This window comes from Eschrichtius robustus, chromosome 12 (genome assembly GCF_028021215.1).
Source record: "Eschrichtius robustus isolate mEscRob2 chromosome 12, mEscRob2.pri, whole genome shotgun sequence".
NCBI classification, from domain to species: Eukaryota; Metazoa; Chordata; class Mammalia; order Artiodactyla; family Eschrichtiidae; genus Eschrichtius; species Eschrichtius robustus.
Genome location: NC_090835.1, coordinates 96,608,243 through 96,629,489, shown reverse-complemented (window position 1 = coordinate 96,629,489; position 21,247 = coordinate 96,608,243). Strand labels below are relative to the sequence as shown.

Here is a 21,247-nt window from a genome sequence, read left to right as displayed (position 1 = left end):
ACTTTAACTAAATTATTATGAAAGAATCTCAATAGTCATTCTAAGGAATATTATGGTGGTACTGAAAAGATTACAAATTTAGAAGGCTCAATTTCTTTTTAGCTCTACTTCTTCATTCTTCTAAATGTACCTGTTGCTCCCCTGCTTGGAAGGCTGTCATCCTCCGTCCCCGTGTGGCTGCCTCCTTACACAGGTCTCAGCTCTCACGTGTCCTCCAGGAAGGGCCTTCCCTGCTCACCCCAGCGAAGCAACCCTCCCCACCTCTATAACGTTATTCTGTTTTATTTTCTTCAGTATAATTGTCTGAAATTATCCTTTTTTAAAATCATGTACAGGGACTTCCCTGGCGGTCCAGCGGCTAGGACTCTGCACTCCCAATGCAGGGGGGGCCCAGGTTCGATCCCTGGTCAGGGAACTAGATCCCACGTGCCGCAACTAAGACCCAGCACAGCCAAACAACCAAACAAATAAGTAAGTTAAAAATAAATAAAATCATGTACACATTTATCATCTATTTCTCCCCACACCCATGACTACAAATGCTAGCTGACTCCCGAATCTCAAAAGTCCATTTCTCTAACTGCTAGCTAGACAATGTAAATGGTCTTAGGTTCTTTATTTTGGCTCATATATTCAATATTAACGCTTCTTACTTGATGAAAAATGTATTTCCTATTGGTTATGAAAACCTATGCAAGGCATCTAGGAGTTACACTTGTATGGCTAACTCATCTTCTGAACCATATGACAACCTAACTACTGGTACCAGTACTTGTCTCTGCCTACAGCCATATTTCATCCACTATACCATGTTTTACTATTGATCAAGGCGGTGTCTATTCCTGTCCATAAAAGCTATCGGTAATAGCAATATCACTTCATACGCAGAAGAGTTATTAGAAAAGCTATTTATGGGTATCTTCCCCCTACAATTATACAGTTGCTTATATGTCACTTTCATTAGATAACCAGCTAAAGTAGGATGTCCTTTTTCAATGCAGAAACACCTAGGTTAAACCATCTATTCAAATGTTTTTCAAGGGTAGATACACCCCTAGGAGTGTTCTAAAGCTCTCTGTTTCCCTCTGCCCACACTGAGAATCTGCCATAGTAAGCCACATGACTGTTGGGATGGGTCACATCCCTCCTTTCACAGGAGGCAGGAATTTATTCTGTGCCGGGAATGCCTATCAAATATATGACAAAATATCGTATATCCGTTCTCAACTACAGATGCACTGATATCAACATCTGGGACGGATTCCACTTATTCCAATGCAACAGTCAAAAAAAAGAAGACCCTGGCCTTGATGCTGGCCCCTAAGCAGTAACATAATTTCATGTAACTCAATCTCCTCCCCAGCTCCAACAATCGCTGCCTGCCCACTCCCCAGGCTCTGATGGGAGCAGAATGAAAAAGTGCATCGGAGCCTATCGTAGACACGATTAGCCGTGGAGGTGTGTGAGAAATTATCCTTCATTCCCCCACTCTCTCCATCCCCATCTAGTTGTCTGACTCAGATTTTCTGGAAAGCTACAGAGTGGGTGGACACTGTAATACACACACACACACACACACACACACACACACACACACACACACACACACACACACACACATATCCAACCTTTGTATTACACATTATCTTCTTCAGAGCAAGAAAAGAAAAATCATTAGTTTAGTTTGTAGGGCCCCTTGTTAAAGAGGAAAGAGGCTTATTTTTAAGAAACTCTTCCCTTGTGGACCACATAATAAAATGTTTAATTTGGGGGCCTTTTAAAGTTTTTCAAATGGTGTAATATAGGATATCAAGTCACAGAATTTTAATATGTATTAGAGATGAATTGGTTCTGTAAGCAAGTAAGTTGTGAAATGCTGAGTCAAATTTCTCTACTATAGGAATTCTCAGAACCCTTAATAAACTGACATGTACTACAAAGTTCCATGAGGCAAATACAGGGTAAAGTGTTTCTGGAACTTATTTGATCATGGAATGCCAGTGGCTATCTTCTCAGTCCACTGTTCCTGTAAAACACTTCAGGGAATGTTGTAGCTAATAAAAAATTTCTAAATTCAATTTTTATGTTTATCAAAATAGTACATGTACATTCCTTAAGTCAAATAGTACCCACAAGGATTTATGATGAAGCAGATTAGTTCCTCGGCTCAGTTCTCCCCACCTTTCTGTCCTGCTTTTCGCAAGCAGCTACATTCAACTCTTCTAGAGATTTCTTCCAGTATTTACCTCCATTATTTCTAAATAATATGCCAATGCATATATTTATTCATTTTTTTCCATTTATTGACATTAGCCTTCATAATATTCCCAGTTTTGATAACCTCTAGATTGAATAAAAGTAAGAAGAAGCTTAAAATGTAAATAAGACATCTCTGAGTAGTAAATATTCTACATAATTTATTATTGGAAAGATATTTTTTGATCTACATTTGACTGAATAAAACTACTTCATTCTCCATGTTGTCAACTCAAATTATTTACACCACAACTGATTGTTAATCAGCCATATATGAGTGTGTGGTGTGTGTGTGTGTATTAACTAAACAAATTGATTCCAAAAGGTTTCTTTGAAGAAGATAGTTCATCCTTTTATATGCTGAATAAAATAGGTTAAGAATTTCAGGAAGACCATGCATATACAGTCAACTAATATTTGACAAGGGAGCCAAGAATACTCACTCAATGGAGAAAAAACAGTCTCTTCGAGAAATGGTGCTTGGAAAATTGAATATTCAGGTGTAAAGACCCCTATCTTACACCACTCACAAAAATGAGCTCAAAATGGATTAAAGACTTAAATGTAAGACCCAAAACAATAAAACTACTAGAAGAAAACAGTGAAAAAAAGCTCCTTATTATGGGTCTTGGCAATGATTCTTTGGATATGATACACCTAAAGCACAACCAACAAAACAACAAATAAACAAGTGGGACGATATCAAACTAAAAAGCTTCTGCACAGAAAAAGAAATGACAAACAAAATGAAAAGACAACCTATGGAATGGGAAAAAATATCTGCCCATCATAAATCTGATAAGGGATGAAGGTGAACTGGATGAAAGTGGTCAAAAGGCACAAACTTCCAGTTAGAAGATAAATAAGTACTAGGGATGTAATGTACAACATGACGATGACAGTTAACACTGCTGTGTGGTATAAATGAAAGTTGTTAGGAGAGTAGATCCTAAGAGTTCTCATCATAAGGAAATCCCCCCCACCCGTTTTTTGTATCTAAATGAGATGATGGATGTTGACTAAACCTTTTGTGGTACTCAATTTACAATGTATGTAAGTCAAGTCATGATGTCGTACACCTTAAACTTATACAGTGCTGCATATAAATTACATCTCAACAAAACTGGGAAAAAGAGTTTCGGAAAGATTACAGTTTATATTGATAAACAGAATTAAGCAATGTTTCATAGTCAGTACTTCCACTATTTGTATTTAGAAAGGCAAGTTAACTAGAATTGAGAATCACCAACGATGCTGTAAGCTAAATGGACCAGCTTTCATTTGGTCCTTTAAACAAAACTCTCCCTTATCTTCCATAACCCTGCAGGAAAGTATATCATTATCTCTATTTTACAGACAAGAAAGGCAAAGATAGGTCATTTGCAAAAGGTCATATGGGTAGAAAGTGCCAGAGAAGAAAATCAAGCTTAGGTTTTCAAGGACTTTTCACAATAACCAAAACAAATCATATTACTGTTAACAATTGTGAATTAAATCAGTACTTATCATTTCAGGATAAAAATATGATTTCAAGCTAAGTCACAAGTCTAATGTCTTATTAGACAATCAGATGCAAAATACTTTGGCATTTATTAATAAATATTTATTTTATGAAGATGCTAGGAGTAACCATTAACAAATATCTACACATATAATTTTTTTCAAAGTCTTGGAAAGTCCGTCAAAGTACTAGTTAATTTAAATTTCCCACCTTTGGTATTTCTCACTGAAACTGTTAGGTTTAAAACCTGTTATGACATCTTACATTAATCTCATGCAGTCCTTGAGAAATAAAGTAAATTTTATAATTTTTTAAAATTTGGCCTATCAGAACATGAAAAATTTACCATTATTTTACCTATAGATTTCAAGCTACTGATTATAAACTGGTAGTCATCAACTGGCACACTATTTTTTCCTACATATTTCAGAGTAACAGGTGCTATCAACAAATCTGTTTATCATATCTAAATTTACTAAAATTATATAATTTTTTAAGAAGTCTTTCAAATGCTAGTCAAGAAAAGCTTAACAACAGGATAAAATATAAAGGAAAGTCAACAGCCTGCCCAAGAGCAAAGAATTAGTAGAAGCCAGGACTTGGGTCTTCCGACTAATGACAGTGCTCTTTCTACTACACAATTCCTCTAAATACCTCTAAAATGATATTTCAATTATGTGAAACATGCTAAGACTTGTCCAGTACACTTTGGCTTTTACTCAGATTAAAGGTGAGGCTGTTTTCCAAACACGAAGTTGATTTTCATTTTGTAACATATAAATTATAATGTACTAATTATATCTAATAAATCTAAGTCACTGGGTGAGAGTGAAGAAAAGAATGACAAATAAAATTTCATACTTCCAAATCTTATTACCCATTTCCAGTTCAGGTTAGTCCAATGAAAATAATCACCGTAATAACTACTACTGACAGAGCACACACTGCATCTGATAATGACCATCTCACTGAACCCTCACAACAACTCTAGGAAACCGGTACAATATTATCCTCACTATAAGCTACACATGTTGAGGCTAAGAGATTCAATAACTTGCTGAAGGTCTAATAGCCAACATGTGACAAAGCTTAGCCCCTTTCCACAGCCTGAGCTTAGGTTCCTTTTCCTCCTGCTCTAAATAAAAGAGAAGAAAAGGGGAAAAAGCAGCGCAGGATCTGTCACTTGGAGAAAATGAGGTCGGGGGTTCTACTTGATTGGGAAACTCTGCCCATTGCACTGCTCCCCTCCACCATCTATCTCAGCCTTAGCTTTCCAGAACTCATCTCCAATAAAACAGCAACAGATAGTGGTACCAAAAAAAAAAAAAAAAAAATCATGTTTTGGAAAGCTTATTAAAGAGATTTACCTGACACCTTTGTCTTTTATCAGTCCAAACTTATAAAGAGTAGCATGTAAAGTACTATGGAAAACTTTGAGACTGAAAATGAATATCGTGGCCAATTTTTCAAACTCACCTCTTATTTTTCTTGTAATTTTCCAGGTGTTGGGACTGCGTATGTTTGTATCTTTCTAATTCACACTGTCCACATAAATCCTCCAGATTCAGCAGGTGGTTTTCTACCTCCTCAAAACTAGCCTCTAAATGAGCTGAAAGTATATAAGGTCAAAAGAAGAAACAAACGTCAAAAATCAGAATCCTTGATCAAGGGGAAAAGAAAAAGTGTCCAAAAGTTAAAAGTCTGAACTGTTGAGATTGTTCTGCATTTATCTAATATTTTTATTAAACTTTCTTGAAGCAAAATAAAATGCACTAACATTAAAACATACTTCAAATTATCTTTTTTGAGTATATTTTTCTATCTCGAACGTTTTTAAAACAGAACTTTCCAGAACACTTTAAATACTTTACCAACACATCGTAAATCAACTATACTTCAATTTAAAAAATACTTTATTAACCAGGATGAGGAAACAGAGTACTCTGATTAACCTAATGTATGATATCCTAATGACCCCACATACCCCACACGAACTGGCAATTTTCATATGCGAGTATAGCAAAGTATAACTAACACGTGACACCAAACACAATTTAGTATCTGAGATTCCTAGTTACTTCAGCGTCTGTCTGGCCGTGCACGCGACACGTATAAACCTCCAAGGCGCTGCGCAGACGTACAAACACCCAGGAAGCAGCGCTCACTGTCCACTGGTCTTTCAACAACTCAGCTTTGTCTCTAGGCCGCAGAGCTTTGCAGCTTCATTGGAACATGGAGATAATCTGTGTCAAATCCTTCATTTAAAAGATTCAAGCCAAAGCCTGCAGAAATTATTTCAGAGCTCTGCCCAAGGTCACCTAGCTAGTGAAGAGCAGTCAGGAATCAAAACTGAGTGCCTCTTACACAAAATGATTTCCAGTTGATAGATGCGTAAGTAAACCAAGACTTCATAGTCATAGGGGTGAGGACTGGTTGTTTTCTCAGACAACAGAAAAGTTTCAGAGGTCAAAGGTTTTAGAACTCAAACAGCATCAGGGCCATTTACCGAACACTCACCGCATGTGCCAGACACTGGGGTACAAAGATGAAAAAGATAGTCTGTGCGCTCAAAGAGCTTAAAGTAGAGGGCAGGCATATTTCAGTGACAACACTGCCTGACAGAGCTTGGCTTGAGGTGCTGTGAAAACTCAAAGGAGAGGCATCTAACAGAGATGAGGGAGAGTGAGACTCAGCAAGAAATGTGACTCCCACGTCTGGAAGTCACAGCCGTCGGGAGGAAGGGACCTCGAGGAAGGAGCAAGCTGGCTGTGCAGCTTTCCAGCCTTGGTTTCATTCAGATAGCTACGATACAAGGATGGTGTGTCTAATCCCTTCCCTTATCCACTAGATTGTCACGTCACTTTCTAAATTAGCTTCTGTAGCACCTACATTAGGCCCAAATTCCCTAAATTTCAACGTGTAGTTTCAGGTTTATTAAGATACATATTTTGTCTGTTTTTAATTGATCTGTTTGATCTGGAGATCTATTAAATCCAGAAGCATTCACATTTTCTAATATCCTAAATTTTAACTCTACTAAATATCTATGCTTATAAAAACTCCCACTTCTATTTGGTAGAGTCTAGGGCTTAAAGACGTGGATTTTGGGGGAAAATAAAATTTTACTGAAAAGTTAAAATGTGATGACAAGTAGTTTAGCATTCCTCTTCAAAGACATTTTAGGTAATGATTTTTATCATATTGATCTATCACTGTAGATCATGGCAAGTCTGGAAAAGACTGATAATGCAGTTCATAACGGTTTTGAATCTATCTACAGGGGTAACATACAACAGCTAATATATGTGACTATGGAAAGCCTAACCAGAAACAGTGTGCAAAATCTAAGTTCTAATCAATGAAAAATTATATCTAAGATTTTAATAATGTCATAAATGGTACATAGGGAGTTTATGTGGCGGGAAAGAGGCAAAATGATGCTATTATGTTAGTTGCTATTTAGATTATTTTTTGTTATTGTATTAAATGGAAAAATGACTAGCAGCCTCAGCCTGGGAGCTAGTGTTACTGGCCCTGAAGAAGCAATGTTCAGCTCATTCTAACTAGTTTGAAAGGGTCTTTAAAGACGATCATAGCTAATAGGATTATTTAAAGGCTATTTCACTTTGATAAGTGATAAGAACTAGAATAATTACATTTAATATGGAATCCATTCAGCTCTAAGCTACTTGGTTCCTTTAGCATCACGCATGCTATCCTTAGCATACAGGGGGCTGGATAACGGTGAGGCTTTGATATGTAGGCCAACAGCGTCATGTTCCCGTGCTGAATGGCAAACCGAGATTTAAAATGCTCGGGAGAGTCAGTGGTCACTTTATGGCTGCTGCCAAACTCGTATTTATGTTCTCCCCTTTAAAAGTGGTGGCCAGGGACCCCCACTCGCTGGCCACAGCCTACTTTTCCAACCTCACTACCACTCTCCTTCAGGACTGCTCATCACTCCGAGGCGGGTCCTGTGTGTTCCTGCCCCCTTGCCTCTGCCTCTCCTGAGAGGTCTCCGCTTGCCTCCCTGCCCTGCATCTCCCTGGCAGGTTCAAGTCAGAGCCCACCCTGCTTCCAGCCCGCAGGGCTCTCTCCCCTCTTCTGTGCTTCCACAGACCTGTGAACCCTGCCCAGGACTTATACTCTGACATTCTACCGCAAGTTGTGCACTCTTACCTCTCTCAGGCATCTGTGAATGTCTTAAGCGTAAAGACTATATCTTTGCATCTTTGTATCCCCTAAAGCTAGTCTGCTGAATTCAATTAAAAAGGATTTCTGGAGACAGAATGATTCTATTACTCTAAAACATAAAATAATAACCAAGAAAGCAAATCTATGATTCATGTTCATCTAATTTAAATATTAGGAGGTTATCCTAAATTTTGTAAACAAGTAAGTTAAACATGGGCAGAGAACTATGAAAACATTAAACAAGATGGTACTTTGTTATTAGTGTATCAAATCAGGCCCCATTACCAGTGAGTTAAAGCAGAAGAAGCAATGGAACTTTTCCATTTTAACTCTTAACAGGCTTGAAGTCAGTAATAAAATACAGAAGAACTGTATTGATGAACATAAATCTTCTTCCCTTTTTATATTAAAAACTTTTTAAAAACCTCTTCAAATAATAATTATAAGCATATATATGGTATGTATTCTGAATATTTTATATTGAATTTAAACAGGCAGAAATTTAATCTCCCCATCACACCCTACTCATCTCCTGTTAGGAAACGAGTTGCAGATATGAGTCAATCTGGTAACCAGACTTAGAATGCATGTACATAAAACACTAGCAGGCCTCCGTGGACACAAATGTACCTTTTTATAAGAAATTCCAGCCTCACCATTTTGCTCGCTATAACAACAGCATATGTCTCATTTAGTGATCAGTGGAAAAAGATGGGTGGAATTTTATTGGGAAAAGCCATTTGGGAGAGCCTGACAGCTGTGCAGGAAAGAACGTCACAAATCTTTGGGAGGAGACCATCCCAGAGGAAGAGCCATTCTGCTTGGAATTTTCCTTTGTGCCATTTGTTTCGAATACATATTATCTGTAGTGTAACCACTGACATATGAAGAATGGAACAGCACGTTAAAATTCGTAATTTCACACTTAAATGAGTATTTTCTAGCAAAAATAATTAGCCTCAAGGAACAAAGAAATCTTTGACTGCAAACCCATAGGTCACAGAGGCTGGGTACTAAAGGACCACAAGAGTCTTCAACAAATACTTTCATTACTCTTTGTGTAATAAGGTAATGATGGTACGATAATAAGGAACTTTAAGAAATGCATTAAAAGCCATCATGGAACAAATGAGATCTGTGTAGTACATACTAAAAGGTGTCGAAAGAGAGTTAATGAGTCCCTTGAAGGGTCTAATCTCAGAACGTAACCTGGACAATAAGATAATGTATTTCATGAAACCCTAAAAACTGTGACAGTCTCTCTGCTAGATGCACTCTCAAATTCTGTACAGAGAAAGCAAAACAGGTCAGATCAAAAGAAAGATGCAAGCTCAGTATAAGGCTGTCATTCTCTTACAGCACTTTGTTATCTAAGAATTAACAGAATCATCTGTTCTAGACAAAGGTAACAGTCTTTTTAAGTAGGTCATACAAAATAAACTAAGCAATAGAGATAACTCAGAAAAGCCCTTGACATTTTAGACTTCAATATAGGAATAAGATTAGACTACCCTCTAGTGGAAGTTCAAGAGAATTCAATAAATACTTTTCAAACATTTTACCAGTTTTATGATAAAATGCACAGAATAAGAAAGTGTACAGGATGTGGAGGACAACATTCCCTTTTATCCTTACATACTGTCTTTCAATGTACAGAATACTACATTGTTGTTCTCACCACATTTCATGCTATGGTTTTACATTCTATGCAGGACAAGCTAAATTACATAACATCCATCCAAACCCTTCTGTCAAAGACAATGGATTTATAAATTTGCAAAGGCCAGAGAGACTCGCAGTAGAACGTCAGCATCCTGGTGGCAGATGCCCGGTCTTGTTCACTGCTGTATCCCCAGAGCCTACAAACGGCACATGGCACTCAGCAGATGCCTAATACACCAGGCACTGTGCTGAGTGCTTTACACCCATCACCTCCTTCAACCCTCCAACTACCCTACGAGGCAGGTACTCTCACCCTCAGTCCTGCGAGCAAACTAAAGCTTAGAGAAGTTATGAAACCTGCACGGGGTCTCACAGTTAGGAAGCTGTGGAACTGAGATCCAAATCCAGATCGGAGAGTCAGTCCAACAGCCCTTATTTTCCAGTTCCCAGCATACCTTTATCATTTCTTTTTTAAATGATAAGCCTTACCAGTAATTATCTGTTACACAGGCTTTTTGTAAGCTGGATGGATCACACCCCATTAAAAAAAACATGAGTGGATTATCTGTTCTTACTTAATTCCTGAGGGAGCATGTAATCAGGAGTCATATTTATTAAGCCATAGGACAACACAGCTAAAAGCATCATCAAAGGTTCAAATTGTTCACATCATATTAATCCCTTATTCTTTAACAAGGGGAGACCCTTTAGAGAGCAAGGCAAGACTCAAAGAGTTAAGTAGCCTGGGAAATGGAGGGACTGACTGGATATGGTATTAGATTTGACAATGAAAGGGTAAAAAGTTCAAAGAAGCTGCAAGAATCCTAACATATAGGTCAGTTACCATTTTCTTCTAAGTTATTTTTATTTTTTATTATTGCTTGACTAAACCTTGTAATAGTATATCAAGGTATTTAGGTGATGATAAGGGGTCTTTGGAAGCTACCCAAAAACAAAGGAATCCACAGTTTATGAGCAAGCATTTAAAACCCAATGATTCGCATACCTAAGAATGATCCATAAACTCATTAAGATGAATTCGCAAAATACATTAATGATACAGATATGTATTTATACAACCTACCAGATTTGGCTTCAAAATATTTTCCTGAGACAAAGGCCACAAAAGCAAAAATAAACAAATGGGCCTATATCAAATTAAAAAGCATTTGTACAGCAAAGGAAACCCTCAACAAAATGAAAAGGCAACCTCCTAAATGGGAGAAGATATTGCAAATGATATATCTGATAAAGGGTTAACATCCAAAATATATAAAGACCTCACACAACTCAATATCAAAACCAAAAACAATCTGATTAAAAAATAGGCAGATGACCTGAATAAACATTTTTCCAAGGAAGCCATACAGATGGCCAACAGATACATGAAGAGATGCTCAACACTGCTAATCATCAGGAAAATGCGAATCAAAACCACAATATCACCTCACACCTGTCGGAATAGCTATTACCAAAAAGACAGTTAACGAGTGTTGGTGACGATGTGGAAAAAAGGGAGCCCTGGTGCACTGTTGATGGGAATGTAAGTTGGTGCAGCCACTACGGAAAACAGCATGGATTCCTCAAAAAAGTAAAAAGAGAAATACCATATGATCCAGCAATTCTACTCCTTGGTATTTATCCGAAGACAATGAAAACACCAGTTAGGAAAGATACACGCACCCCCATGTTCACTACAGCTTTAGAAAAATAGCCAAGATATGGAGGCAACCTAAGTGTCCATCAACTGATGAATGGAAAAAGATGATATATAGATAAACGCAATGGAGTATTAGTCAGCCATAAAAAATAATGAAATCTTGCTATTTGCAACAACATGGATAGACATGGGGGGGTATTATGTTACGTGAAATAAGTCAGACAGAAAAATACCATATGATTTCACCTACATATGGAATCTAAAAAACAAAACGAATAAACAAAACAGAAAAAGACTCACAGATACAGAGAACAAACTGGTGGTTGCCAGAGGGGAGGGCAGTGGGGTAGCTGGCTGAAATAGGTGAAGGGGATTAAGAGGTACAAATGTCCAGTTATAAAATAAGTTAGTCATGGGGATGTAATGCACAGCAAAAGGAATAAGTCAATAATACTGTAATAACTGTATTGTGGCAGATGGTTACTACACTTACCATGGTGATCAATTCATAATGTATACAAATGTTGTATCACTATGTTGTACACCTGAAACTAATATGTCAACTACACTTCAATGAAAAAAAAAGAATCAAATTATTTGGAAGTGACCGTCTAGAATAGTACTTCAGAGAAACCTTTAGCTTTAATTTGCCTTTAGTGGTCAATGTTCTCAGATTAGTAAAGAGAGAAAATTCAAGTGAGCATTTGGGAAGCCTGCCCCATTCATTTAAGAAGCCAAAATGAAGTTTCTAAAGAAGACTGTATTATGTCACTAAGTATCATTTTTTCAGGATATAAGAATCCTAATTGAGAATGAAAATACAGTATATTCTACCTTAAGAAAAACTTATATATACTGCATGTCCTAAGCAGAATTAACTATGAAAATAATTAGAATTGTGGCAAAATGCATTTAATCAGAAGAGTGGTATCAAACAAATAACATTTATAAACAGAATTTACTCTCAGCTGGAAAGAAAAGGGGGGATGGTATCAGAGGTGAATATCTCTGCAAAGAAATACATAACCAATGAAAAGCAAGTGACTCAGAGAGATACAGGAAGAGAAGCTAAAAAGAAAGTGGCTAAAAGGAATATTCCAAATATCTTGGAGGCTTTTTCCATCAGTTAGTTATCAAAGCCTTGAGAAGAATCATTCCTATACTTGCAAGAGGGAAATAATGCAGAGGGCCTTCCTCCTAAGACCCGGGATCTCTTTTCCACACCCTGCCTTCAGAAATAACAGAACCCTAAGGCCAGGGTTTCAAGAATGCAATTCATGAGGCCTACTGACAGCTGCCAACCTAACTGCCTCATCCCTCATCATCGTGACTGGGATCCTGGATTCACACCTTATTAACTGTGTGACCCTGAGCAAGTCACAACCTCTCCAAGGCTAACTTTCCTTAGCTGTAAAGTGGGATAATAAAAGCTACTTCTGCAGGGATCTTGTGAGGATTGAAAATGTTTGTAAAGCACCTAACAATCTCTGACATATAGTGGGTGCTATAAACATTAGCTATTGTTATCAGCAATAGCATTCCAAATACCATTCGTGTCTATTTTATTCACACACACACACACACGTTTTATGATTTGCTAATTACTTGCTTTGTAAATCAGCTTTGTTTTGCTTTTAAAAAGGCAGTACTGAAAAACAGAAGAGATGGTGGGGTATCCTTACCTCCTTACCTATTAAGACTGGGTCAGGTTATCAGCTCAAGAAATTCAACTCCTATGTAGGTAACCCCTACCTCTTACTTCACTAAGATCTTAAACTTGGTTAGAAAATAATAAGCCACAATATTATCCTAAGATGTGGCGACTGTCAAGCATAAAAGTTAATTTTCTGAATATAAACTCAAGAAATAAATATCAGCATAATTCATCCCAATGAAAACAACAAAAAAATATAAACTTCCACAAGGTATAAATTTAGCCAAACAGGTACCCTCATTTAATGAGGGTTTGATCTCTCATCAGTTTAAAGAGGAAAAAAAAGCATATTTCAAGACATGAAGCTCTGAGCAGACCTAATTTTAAAAGCAACAACTTCCAGAGTATATCCTTTAGTCATAACAAAGCCACGCTAATCCTTTTTAGTTCCTACATTTACACTTTTAAACAGAGACCTAAAGTCACAAAGACCACCCTGAGTCGCTTTAAAGAATCAACAAAATTATGTTTTCTGAGCAGAAATGAGGCAGAAAAAGTTAGCGGTATATTTCAGAAATCACTTCTACACTTTAAATCATCGTTTTCGGTCAAATCATCAGTTAATCAGAATATGAAATTAATTAGAACTATTTCCCCCCACATCCTGTTAAGCAATAATTTAATGTAGTCTTAGACAACTTTGGAATTACACCAAATTACTTTCATTCCTAGGAGTAATGTCCAGAGGCAAACGTGGAACTTACTCAGACTTGCCGTCAGGGATTCTAAATCTGCCTTTAGGCCCGGAAGCTGCCGAAGCTGCTGCTGTAGCTCTATCAGGCTCGCCTGCTTCTTCTCCCAGTGCGCGGAGAGCACGACAACCTCGCTGTCAACCAGCTGCAACACGGAAGAGGCGGGGTAAAGTAAAACCAGACTGCAGGCACAGAGATTACAGCCAGCATGATGAGAGTTAGCCCACGTTATCTTCAAAAACCCTCCTACTGAGTACAGACAGCAGGATACTACTCTAAAGAGACTGGAGCTGTTTTCTTTCTGAGAAAAGAACCACCTCAACATCCAGTGCAGAAAACCTCAAATTACAGCTTTTATCAGTGCACCTTAACCCAGGAAAGAGAAAGGTCAGCAGGGACCTTAGAAGTCACTTCTAACTATACCCTATTTTTAAGTAAACCATGTATTTGAAAATTCAAATCTAGAAAAAATAAAAAACAGCCACTAACAACCGAAAAGAAAACAAACAAAAACAAACCCAAAACATAATGAATGGGTAATTATTTGTTTTACAAAAGGAATTCTTTTAAAAGAAAAGTTCCCTAATGCATTTAGAATATATTATGATTCAATTTCCATTTAAACAGGAACACTCACTGCATAAAGTAAGACAAATGGTACTTGTGTACAGAGGAATTACTGAGGCAATTATCAATTCCAGAAAAAGGAGAAAAGGATTTATACTAACAAAGAAGACATTCAGAGGTGAAAGGCTCCCAACAGCAGGGCTGTGAGATGCCAGACTAGCCTAAAATAATTCTAACTTGTTTTCCTGAAAACTGTAAAGACAATGACAGAGAGCGGTTTCTCCCAGACAATTTTGTTTTGGTTTTAACATGGTGAGAGAGGAAAGGACCTAGAATAAGACTTAGAAGGAGCATGGAGAGGTTATCTTTTGAAAACATCACCAATAATAAGAACTGTGAAAGATACCCATATTTTGTACAATAAAGACTTCAAAATTCATTATATAACAGAAGAAAGTATATTTGAATTTTATATGTAAAATCAGAGTTCATAGTTAACTTATATTAAAAAACGGACAATTTACGCATCCCAAGATTAAGATTCTTCAAGAGCTGAAACATGAATACAACTGATTTTTACTGAATCTCACTAAAGAAAGAACTTTTAGAGGAATAAAAATATCAAAATAAGATACAAAATTATTTGCATGTGGCGCTAGATCATTTTAGCTTCTACATTTTAATATTCTAGGAATTCACAACATTGAAATAAAAAAATTAAGCTACAATAAAGAGGTTAGAAAGCTGCCCTGTTTCCTCACATTATCCCCACTTCACGCACACCTCCCCATTGTTAGTCAGCCCACATTGGAGGGGTAACCACCTCATCCCACATACAAGCCTCAGCTGAGCTGGGGCGGTGACACCAAGCGCTACTCCAAGTGCATGTCTCATTAATTCTGTATACTTAAAAATGCCCGTGCCAACCGGTTTTGTAAAGATCCTGAAGAGGAGTTTAAAAGATACTGAGCATTGCTAACAGACACAGCTGTGACGCAATAGTAAGGAAACTGGGCTTGAAACAAGGATCCGTGCCCATAGGGTTCATCTGTAATATCCAACAAGTTTCTACTGACCGCCCACTCTTTGCCCGGCACTGTTTCAGGTACTGGAGATACCATGGTGAACAAAAGAGAAAAAAAGATCCCTGCACTCTTGGTGCTTTAGTCTGGAGTAGGTCTCACAAATTTTCTTAACTGCAGTTTTTAAATTCTAAAAAAAGAAAAAATAATTCCTGTATCACAGGGCTGAACTGATGATAAGAAAGATATTTTTCCTGGTACATGGCATATTTCTTAAAAAGTTTGTTAAATCTTAATTACTCTGGTTAATTATGTTAAAAATTTGAAAAATCTAGAATAAACAATTTTTTAGATATGAACCATTTCTTACTGAAAAGTAAAGTGAAACATACTTAAGTATTAAAACTTAAGTACAGTATAGTTCATGTCTTCCACAAAATTGAAAATTATATTCTGTATATAGAATATAAGAAGCGTGCATAGAAAGAATATATCAGAATACATTAAAATACTATTTTAATTTAAAAGAATGGGATGTTGAATGGATTCTCAGAAATCATTATCAAGTATAATATAATAATACTAAAACATTTTGAGCATTCTATGTGCCAGGCCCTGTGCTAAGCAACTTACATATATTATCTCATCTAACTACACAGCAACCTTGTAAACAGAGCAATATTACCACTTCCGTTTTACAGAAGAAGAAACCAAGGCACAATGAAGCTGAGTCACTTTCCCAAGGGCCACAGAGGACCTAGATTCAATCCCAGGGAATTTGACACTTAAGCCCATGCCCTTAATTGATATTCTAGGGATTGTGTATAAGGGGACATGAAAGGAAGAAGTGAAAAGCTAGCAAAAGAAAAGGTTCTGAAAAACTGTACTTCAACTTCACTTAATAAGAAATGAGCTATCTCCAGAAGGCCAATTTTTCTCCTCCAAGTAAACAATTCTGAATACATCCAGATTTAACACCAGGAAATCAAGTTTAAGTAGCAAGACAAACCCATAGTTTGTTGCCCAAATTACAAGTCATTCCAAAATTCCTTCTGGTGGACACTGAAGTTAGGAGAACAAAGAAAAAGCCAGGGATACAAGTAAATGGGTAACATTAGGACCTTACTTTGTATAAAACAGTTCTGTGTTTTGGGGGTACGTTATTTCATGTGATTTTCAAACAACTTTGGTAAGCAGTGTAAGTGGTGTTATACCATTTTATATGTGAGGAAACTAAAAATAGAGAGACTCCGTTTATCTGCCCAAGGTCAAAATGTATTACTGCAGAAAGTAGGCATTCCCACACCCAGTACAGTTCACTTCCCACCACAGGCAGAAGAGATCCAACCTGGAACACAAAGAGAGTGAAGCATGCCTAATTTAAGCAGCTTACGCACCAAACTGTTAAAACATGAATCTTAAGAGTTCAATTTGAAGGCAAGCAAATATATTTCACAGTAATAAAAATTATAAGCAAATAATGCACTGGAAGTCTAACTTAAAAAGGTGCCCTCAGAATCTAACCCCTAAGTCACTATCAATTATGTACTCATTTATATATTGCTAAGGGAGGAAAAAAAAAATCAAAAAACTTGTTAAAAAAGAAAAGAAAAAACAAAACTTGTGGAAAAAGTCTAGACAACAAAGTTACCATCGACCAAACTGTTTTGTAAGATATTGCTTTGAATTTTAAGACTATATAGTAAGAATTAGTTTTAAAGTAATTGAGTATAAAATAATTTGTCAAAGAAGACTGAATTGTCCTTAGGTATATTTGCCCTGGCAGGTTGATACTCTTTGGTTAAAGGCCACTAAAGACACATGAGCATGGCCTGACAAAACAAACACATGATAAAACACTTTGCACGTTGAAGATACACATTTTAAATATTTACATATGTCTCAACAATACGTCAGAGAGCTTTAAAATAAATTTTCATTTTTAAAGCTGAGAACTATATTTCTGGAAATCAACAGAGGCACTTTTGATCAGATATGGGTCTTAAAATAACCAAATACTCGACTATGAAAAAATGTAGCATTCAGCAACAGATCTTACAGGAAATTCTTTCTCCTATATATTTTATTATGAAACACTTCTTAAAATTAAAAAAATAATAATTTTTGTTAAAGCTCCTCTACAGGACTTCCCTGGCGGCGCAGCAGTTAAGAATCCTCGTGCCAATACAGGGGACACGGGTTCGAGCCCTGTTCCGGGAAGATCCCATATGCCATGGAGCAAGCCACAACGACTGAGCCCACAAGCCACAACTATTGAAGCCCGCACGCCTAGAGCCCGTGCTCCGCAACAAGAGAAGCCACCTCAATGAGAAGCCCACGCACCACAACGAAGAGTAGCCCCCGCTCGCTGCAACTAGAGAGAGCTCACGCGCAGCAACAAAGACCCAACAGCAGCTAAAAATAAATAAATAAAATTAAAAAAAAAAAACCTCCTCTACAGGATATGGTCTTCACTGAATATTGTGGGATTCATCCATGCTGATACATGTAGGTATAGTAGTTCACTAATTTTTCACTGCCATATGGTATTTGATTTTATGAATACTAATAATTTACTCTATAGGTGGACTTTGGGACTGTCTAAAGACGCAACAAAACCTGCTATAAACATTCTGGTACAAATCTCCTGCTGCACACATGCAATTTTCACAAGTTAGTTACCAACGTGTCTAAAGTATTGAGCTCCTCACCCCCTGGGGAGGCTCAACAGGGCTGGAGTAAGTAGACCTCCTCCAGCCTAGCCACCCTGACTTCAAGTACTCTCATCTATTTGTTACATAATGAATAGATGATACCATGCCAATGTTATCTGCTGAAATGTGAGCCATACCAACATCCCCAGGGGAAAGCTTGGGACGCAATGCTACAAAATATCCCTAGGGGCCAAACTGTTGTTTGAAAGGTATGTGGAATTCCAATGTCCACTTCATGGAAGCTCATTTTTCTAACGTGACTGTGCCGATGGATTTACACTCCCTAGTTCTAGCTGTTCCTCATCATGTTTCTTCTAAGGGACGACTGTCATCAGTGAATAATGACGGACTGCAGAGAAAATTCACGGCTTCTTAAATGTTTGATCATCTAACGAGTGTGAATTTGAGGTTTTCATTTGTATTTCCTTGACTACTAATCAATTTTGGACATTTTCACATTTACTGGTCCCTCATGTTTTTCCTTCGGTGTAATACCTGGTCATATCTTTTGCTCACTTTTTAATGGGTTATTGTTCTCTTTTTATTGGTCTGTAGAGGTTTTGCATATGTTTTGAACACTAGTCCTCTGTTTTGTGAACTGCTTAACTTTTTCATGGTGTTGTTTGATGAACAGAAGATTTGATAAAAATTATCAATATTTTCATTTATGGTTGGTGCTTATTATGCCTTGTTGAAGAACTCTTTCTCTACCCTGAGGTCTTAGCTTTTCTACTATTTTCTAAAAGATTTATAATTTTTCCTTTCACATTTAAGTCTGATGGAGCCAAAATCTGAACCACGATCTTCAACTACTTTTTTTCAACATCACATTGGAGGTTCTACCCACTGTAAAAAGACCTGAAGAAAGACTGATAGGTTTTTGCTTCTTCCCTTCCATCCACACAGAACAACTCCCACCCATGAACGCAAATTATTAGAATAAGAGGATTTAGCAAGATGATTGACCATGGGATCAAAATACTACAAGTCAAATACTGCAGGTTTTGGTAGATATTAGGACAAAAGTTAACTTCTATTAAAAACTTGCTAAAACGTTTTACTCTGAATAATTTTACTGAATGTATTTTCTGCATCTGACGATTATATATTTTTCTCTTTTAATTTGTTAACGTGGTCAATGGCGTACAAAAGATTTTCTGATGTCAAACCAACTTTATAATCCTGGAATAAATCTGGGGTGTTTATGCATGGCTGGATTTGGTCTGCCATCACAGCCATATATACAGCAGGATGTCTCCCAGGTAGAATGCCTCTTGCTTATCATCCAACATTCACAGAACAAGCACATATACAAACACATATACAAAGTTTTGGCTAACAGTTATATAGGAAAACTTTACATTTAAGCTTGATACACATTCTAAAACAATGTGTGAGAATATTCTCAAATGAAATTTCAAATAACATTGGTAGAATATGAGAATCACAAGACGGTACAAGGAGCCCATCTATAAAGGAGAGGCAAGCCCTGCATACTGTGAGTGTTGAGAGGTCACGTTACTACACACGAGGCAGCTGTTTGTCAATGAGTGTATCACAGGTCTGGTAAGCAGAAAGCTATGTTTGAAGCACTTTACTTCCTAACAGATTGCTACCATCTATAGACGTTTTGCTGGTTATATATATATAATATATTCTTAAATATATTTAAGAAAGTTGGTTGAGGGCTTTGGGTGGACATGTAACACATTATGACTTTTCCAATTTAGAATGTGACAAATAGGTTCCTGGACAGAGTGTTTGCACAGAACATCTGATTTCCAGAAATAGGTTACTGAAGTTAAGTGAGAGATAATGCCTCCATTTTGCTTATAATTTTTGTAACTGTATTCATGAAAGGGAATGGACTCCAATTTCACTTTCTTATACTTCCCTTGTTGGGGTTCAGTATCAGTTATTCTAGCCTCATAAATGAGCTGGGCAGATTCCTCCTTTTTCACTTGCTGCAGGAGTTTGTCTAACATTGAAATGGTAGAGTCTCTGAAAGTTTGATAGAACTCTCCTATGAAACTTTGTGGACCTGGTGCTTTCTTAGTGAAAAGATTAATCACTAATACTGTTTCTTTAGTGGCTATAAGACTATTCAGGATTTGTACTGCTTTTAAAATTGGTTTTAGTAAAAATTTCCAGGGTTTTGCCATTTTGTCTAAGTTTTCAAATTTGTCATAGAGTTGTTCACAAACTCTTATCTTTTCACTCTGCTGTAGCTGCAGTTATATTCTTTAATTCTTAAAATTATTTATCCTTCTTTTCTTGATCCATATCACCAGACATCTACCTACCATATTTTATTAGTCTTTTCTAAGAACTTGTGGCTTTGTCTGGTTTCTATTATATTCTTTATATTCTATTTCATTTACTTTTTTCATCTTTATTATCTCTTTCATTCTTCCTTCATGATTTATTCTGTTCTCTAATTCTTAGGTTAGATTAGCTCACTGACTTTCAGTCTAATTTTTCCCCTATAAAATTTCCCTCTAAGTAGTCTTTGGCAAATTATATAATTTATGTGTAGTAATTATTATAATTCAGTTCTATTTAAAAATTTTCAGTATTATTTCCTTCTTTGAACCATAAATTATGCATTATAAATTTTTTTATAGTTTAAAAAAAAATAAATTTATTTATTTTTGGCTGTTGAGTCTTCGTTGCTGCACGTGGGCTTTCACTAGTTGCAGGGAGAGGGGGCTACTCTTTGTTGTGGTGCGCAGGCTTCTCATTGTGGTGGCTTCTCTTGTGGCAGAGCACAGGCTCTAGGCACGTGGGCTTCAGTAGTGGTGGCACGCGGGCTCAGAGTTGTGGCTCACGGGCTCTAGGGTGCAGGCTCAGTAGTCGTGGCACACGGGCTTAGTTGCTCTGCAGCAAGTGGGATCTTCCCAGACCAGGGCTCGAACCCGTGTCGCCTGCATTGGCAGGCTGATTCCCAACCACTGCGCCACCAGGGAGGTCCCAATGCATGATATATATTTTTAATTTGCAAACGTATGGAATTTTCAAAATTGTTTTCCTATACTGACTTCCAGCTTCATTTGCACCAGGATCAGAGAATATTCTGTATGACTTGATTTACATGAAACTTGTTGATTTACATGAAACTTGTTGAGAACTGCTTTGCGGCCCAGTACATGGTCAATTTTTATGTGTTCCAGGTGTGCTTTAAAGAATCTGTATTCTGTATTTGTTGGGGCACATTCTGTATTTGTCTATCTGGTCAAGTCTGTAAATCACTTTAGTCGCATGTCTT

At 37.1% G+C, this 21,247-nt stretch overlaps 1 protein-coding gene across 1 annotated transcript in view; it reads right to left on the bottom strand.

Moving 5' to 3' along the window:
* DTNBP1 (dystrobrevin binding protein 1) overlaps positions 1 to 21,247 on the bottom strand; it is a 118,649-nt gene that overhangs the window by 72,008 nt on the left and 25,394 nt on the right. Inside the window, exons 5-6 of the mRNA XM_068559142.1 lie at positions 13,692 to 13,824; positions 5,234 to 5,366 (exon numbers count right to left, since the gene is read on the bottom strand). Coding sequence (XP_068415243.1) covers positions 5,234 to 5,366; positions 13,692 to 13,824 — 266 coding nt within the window. The remainder of the gene's footprint in view (positions 1 to 5,233; positions 5,367 to 13,691; positions 13,825 to 21,247) is intronic.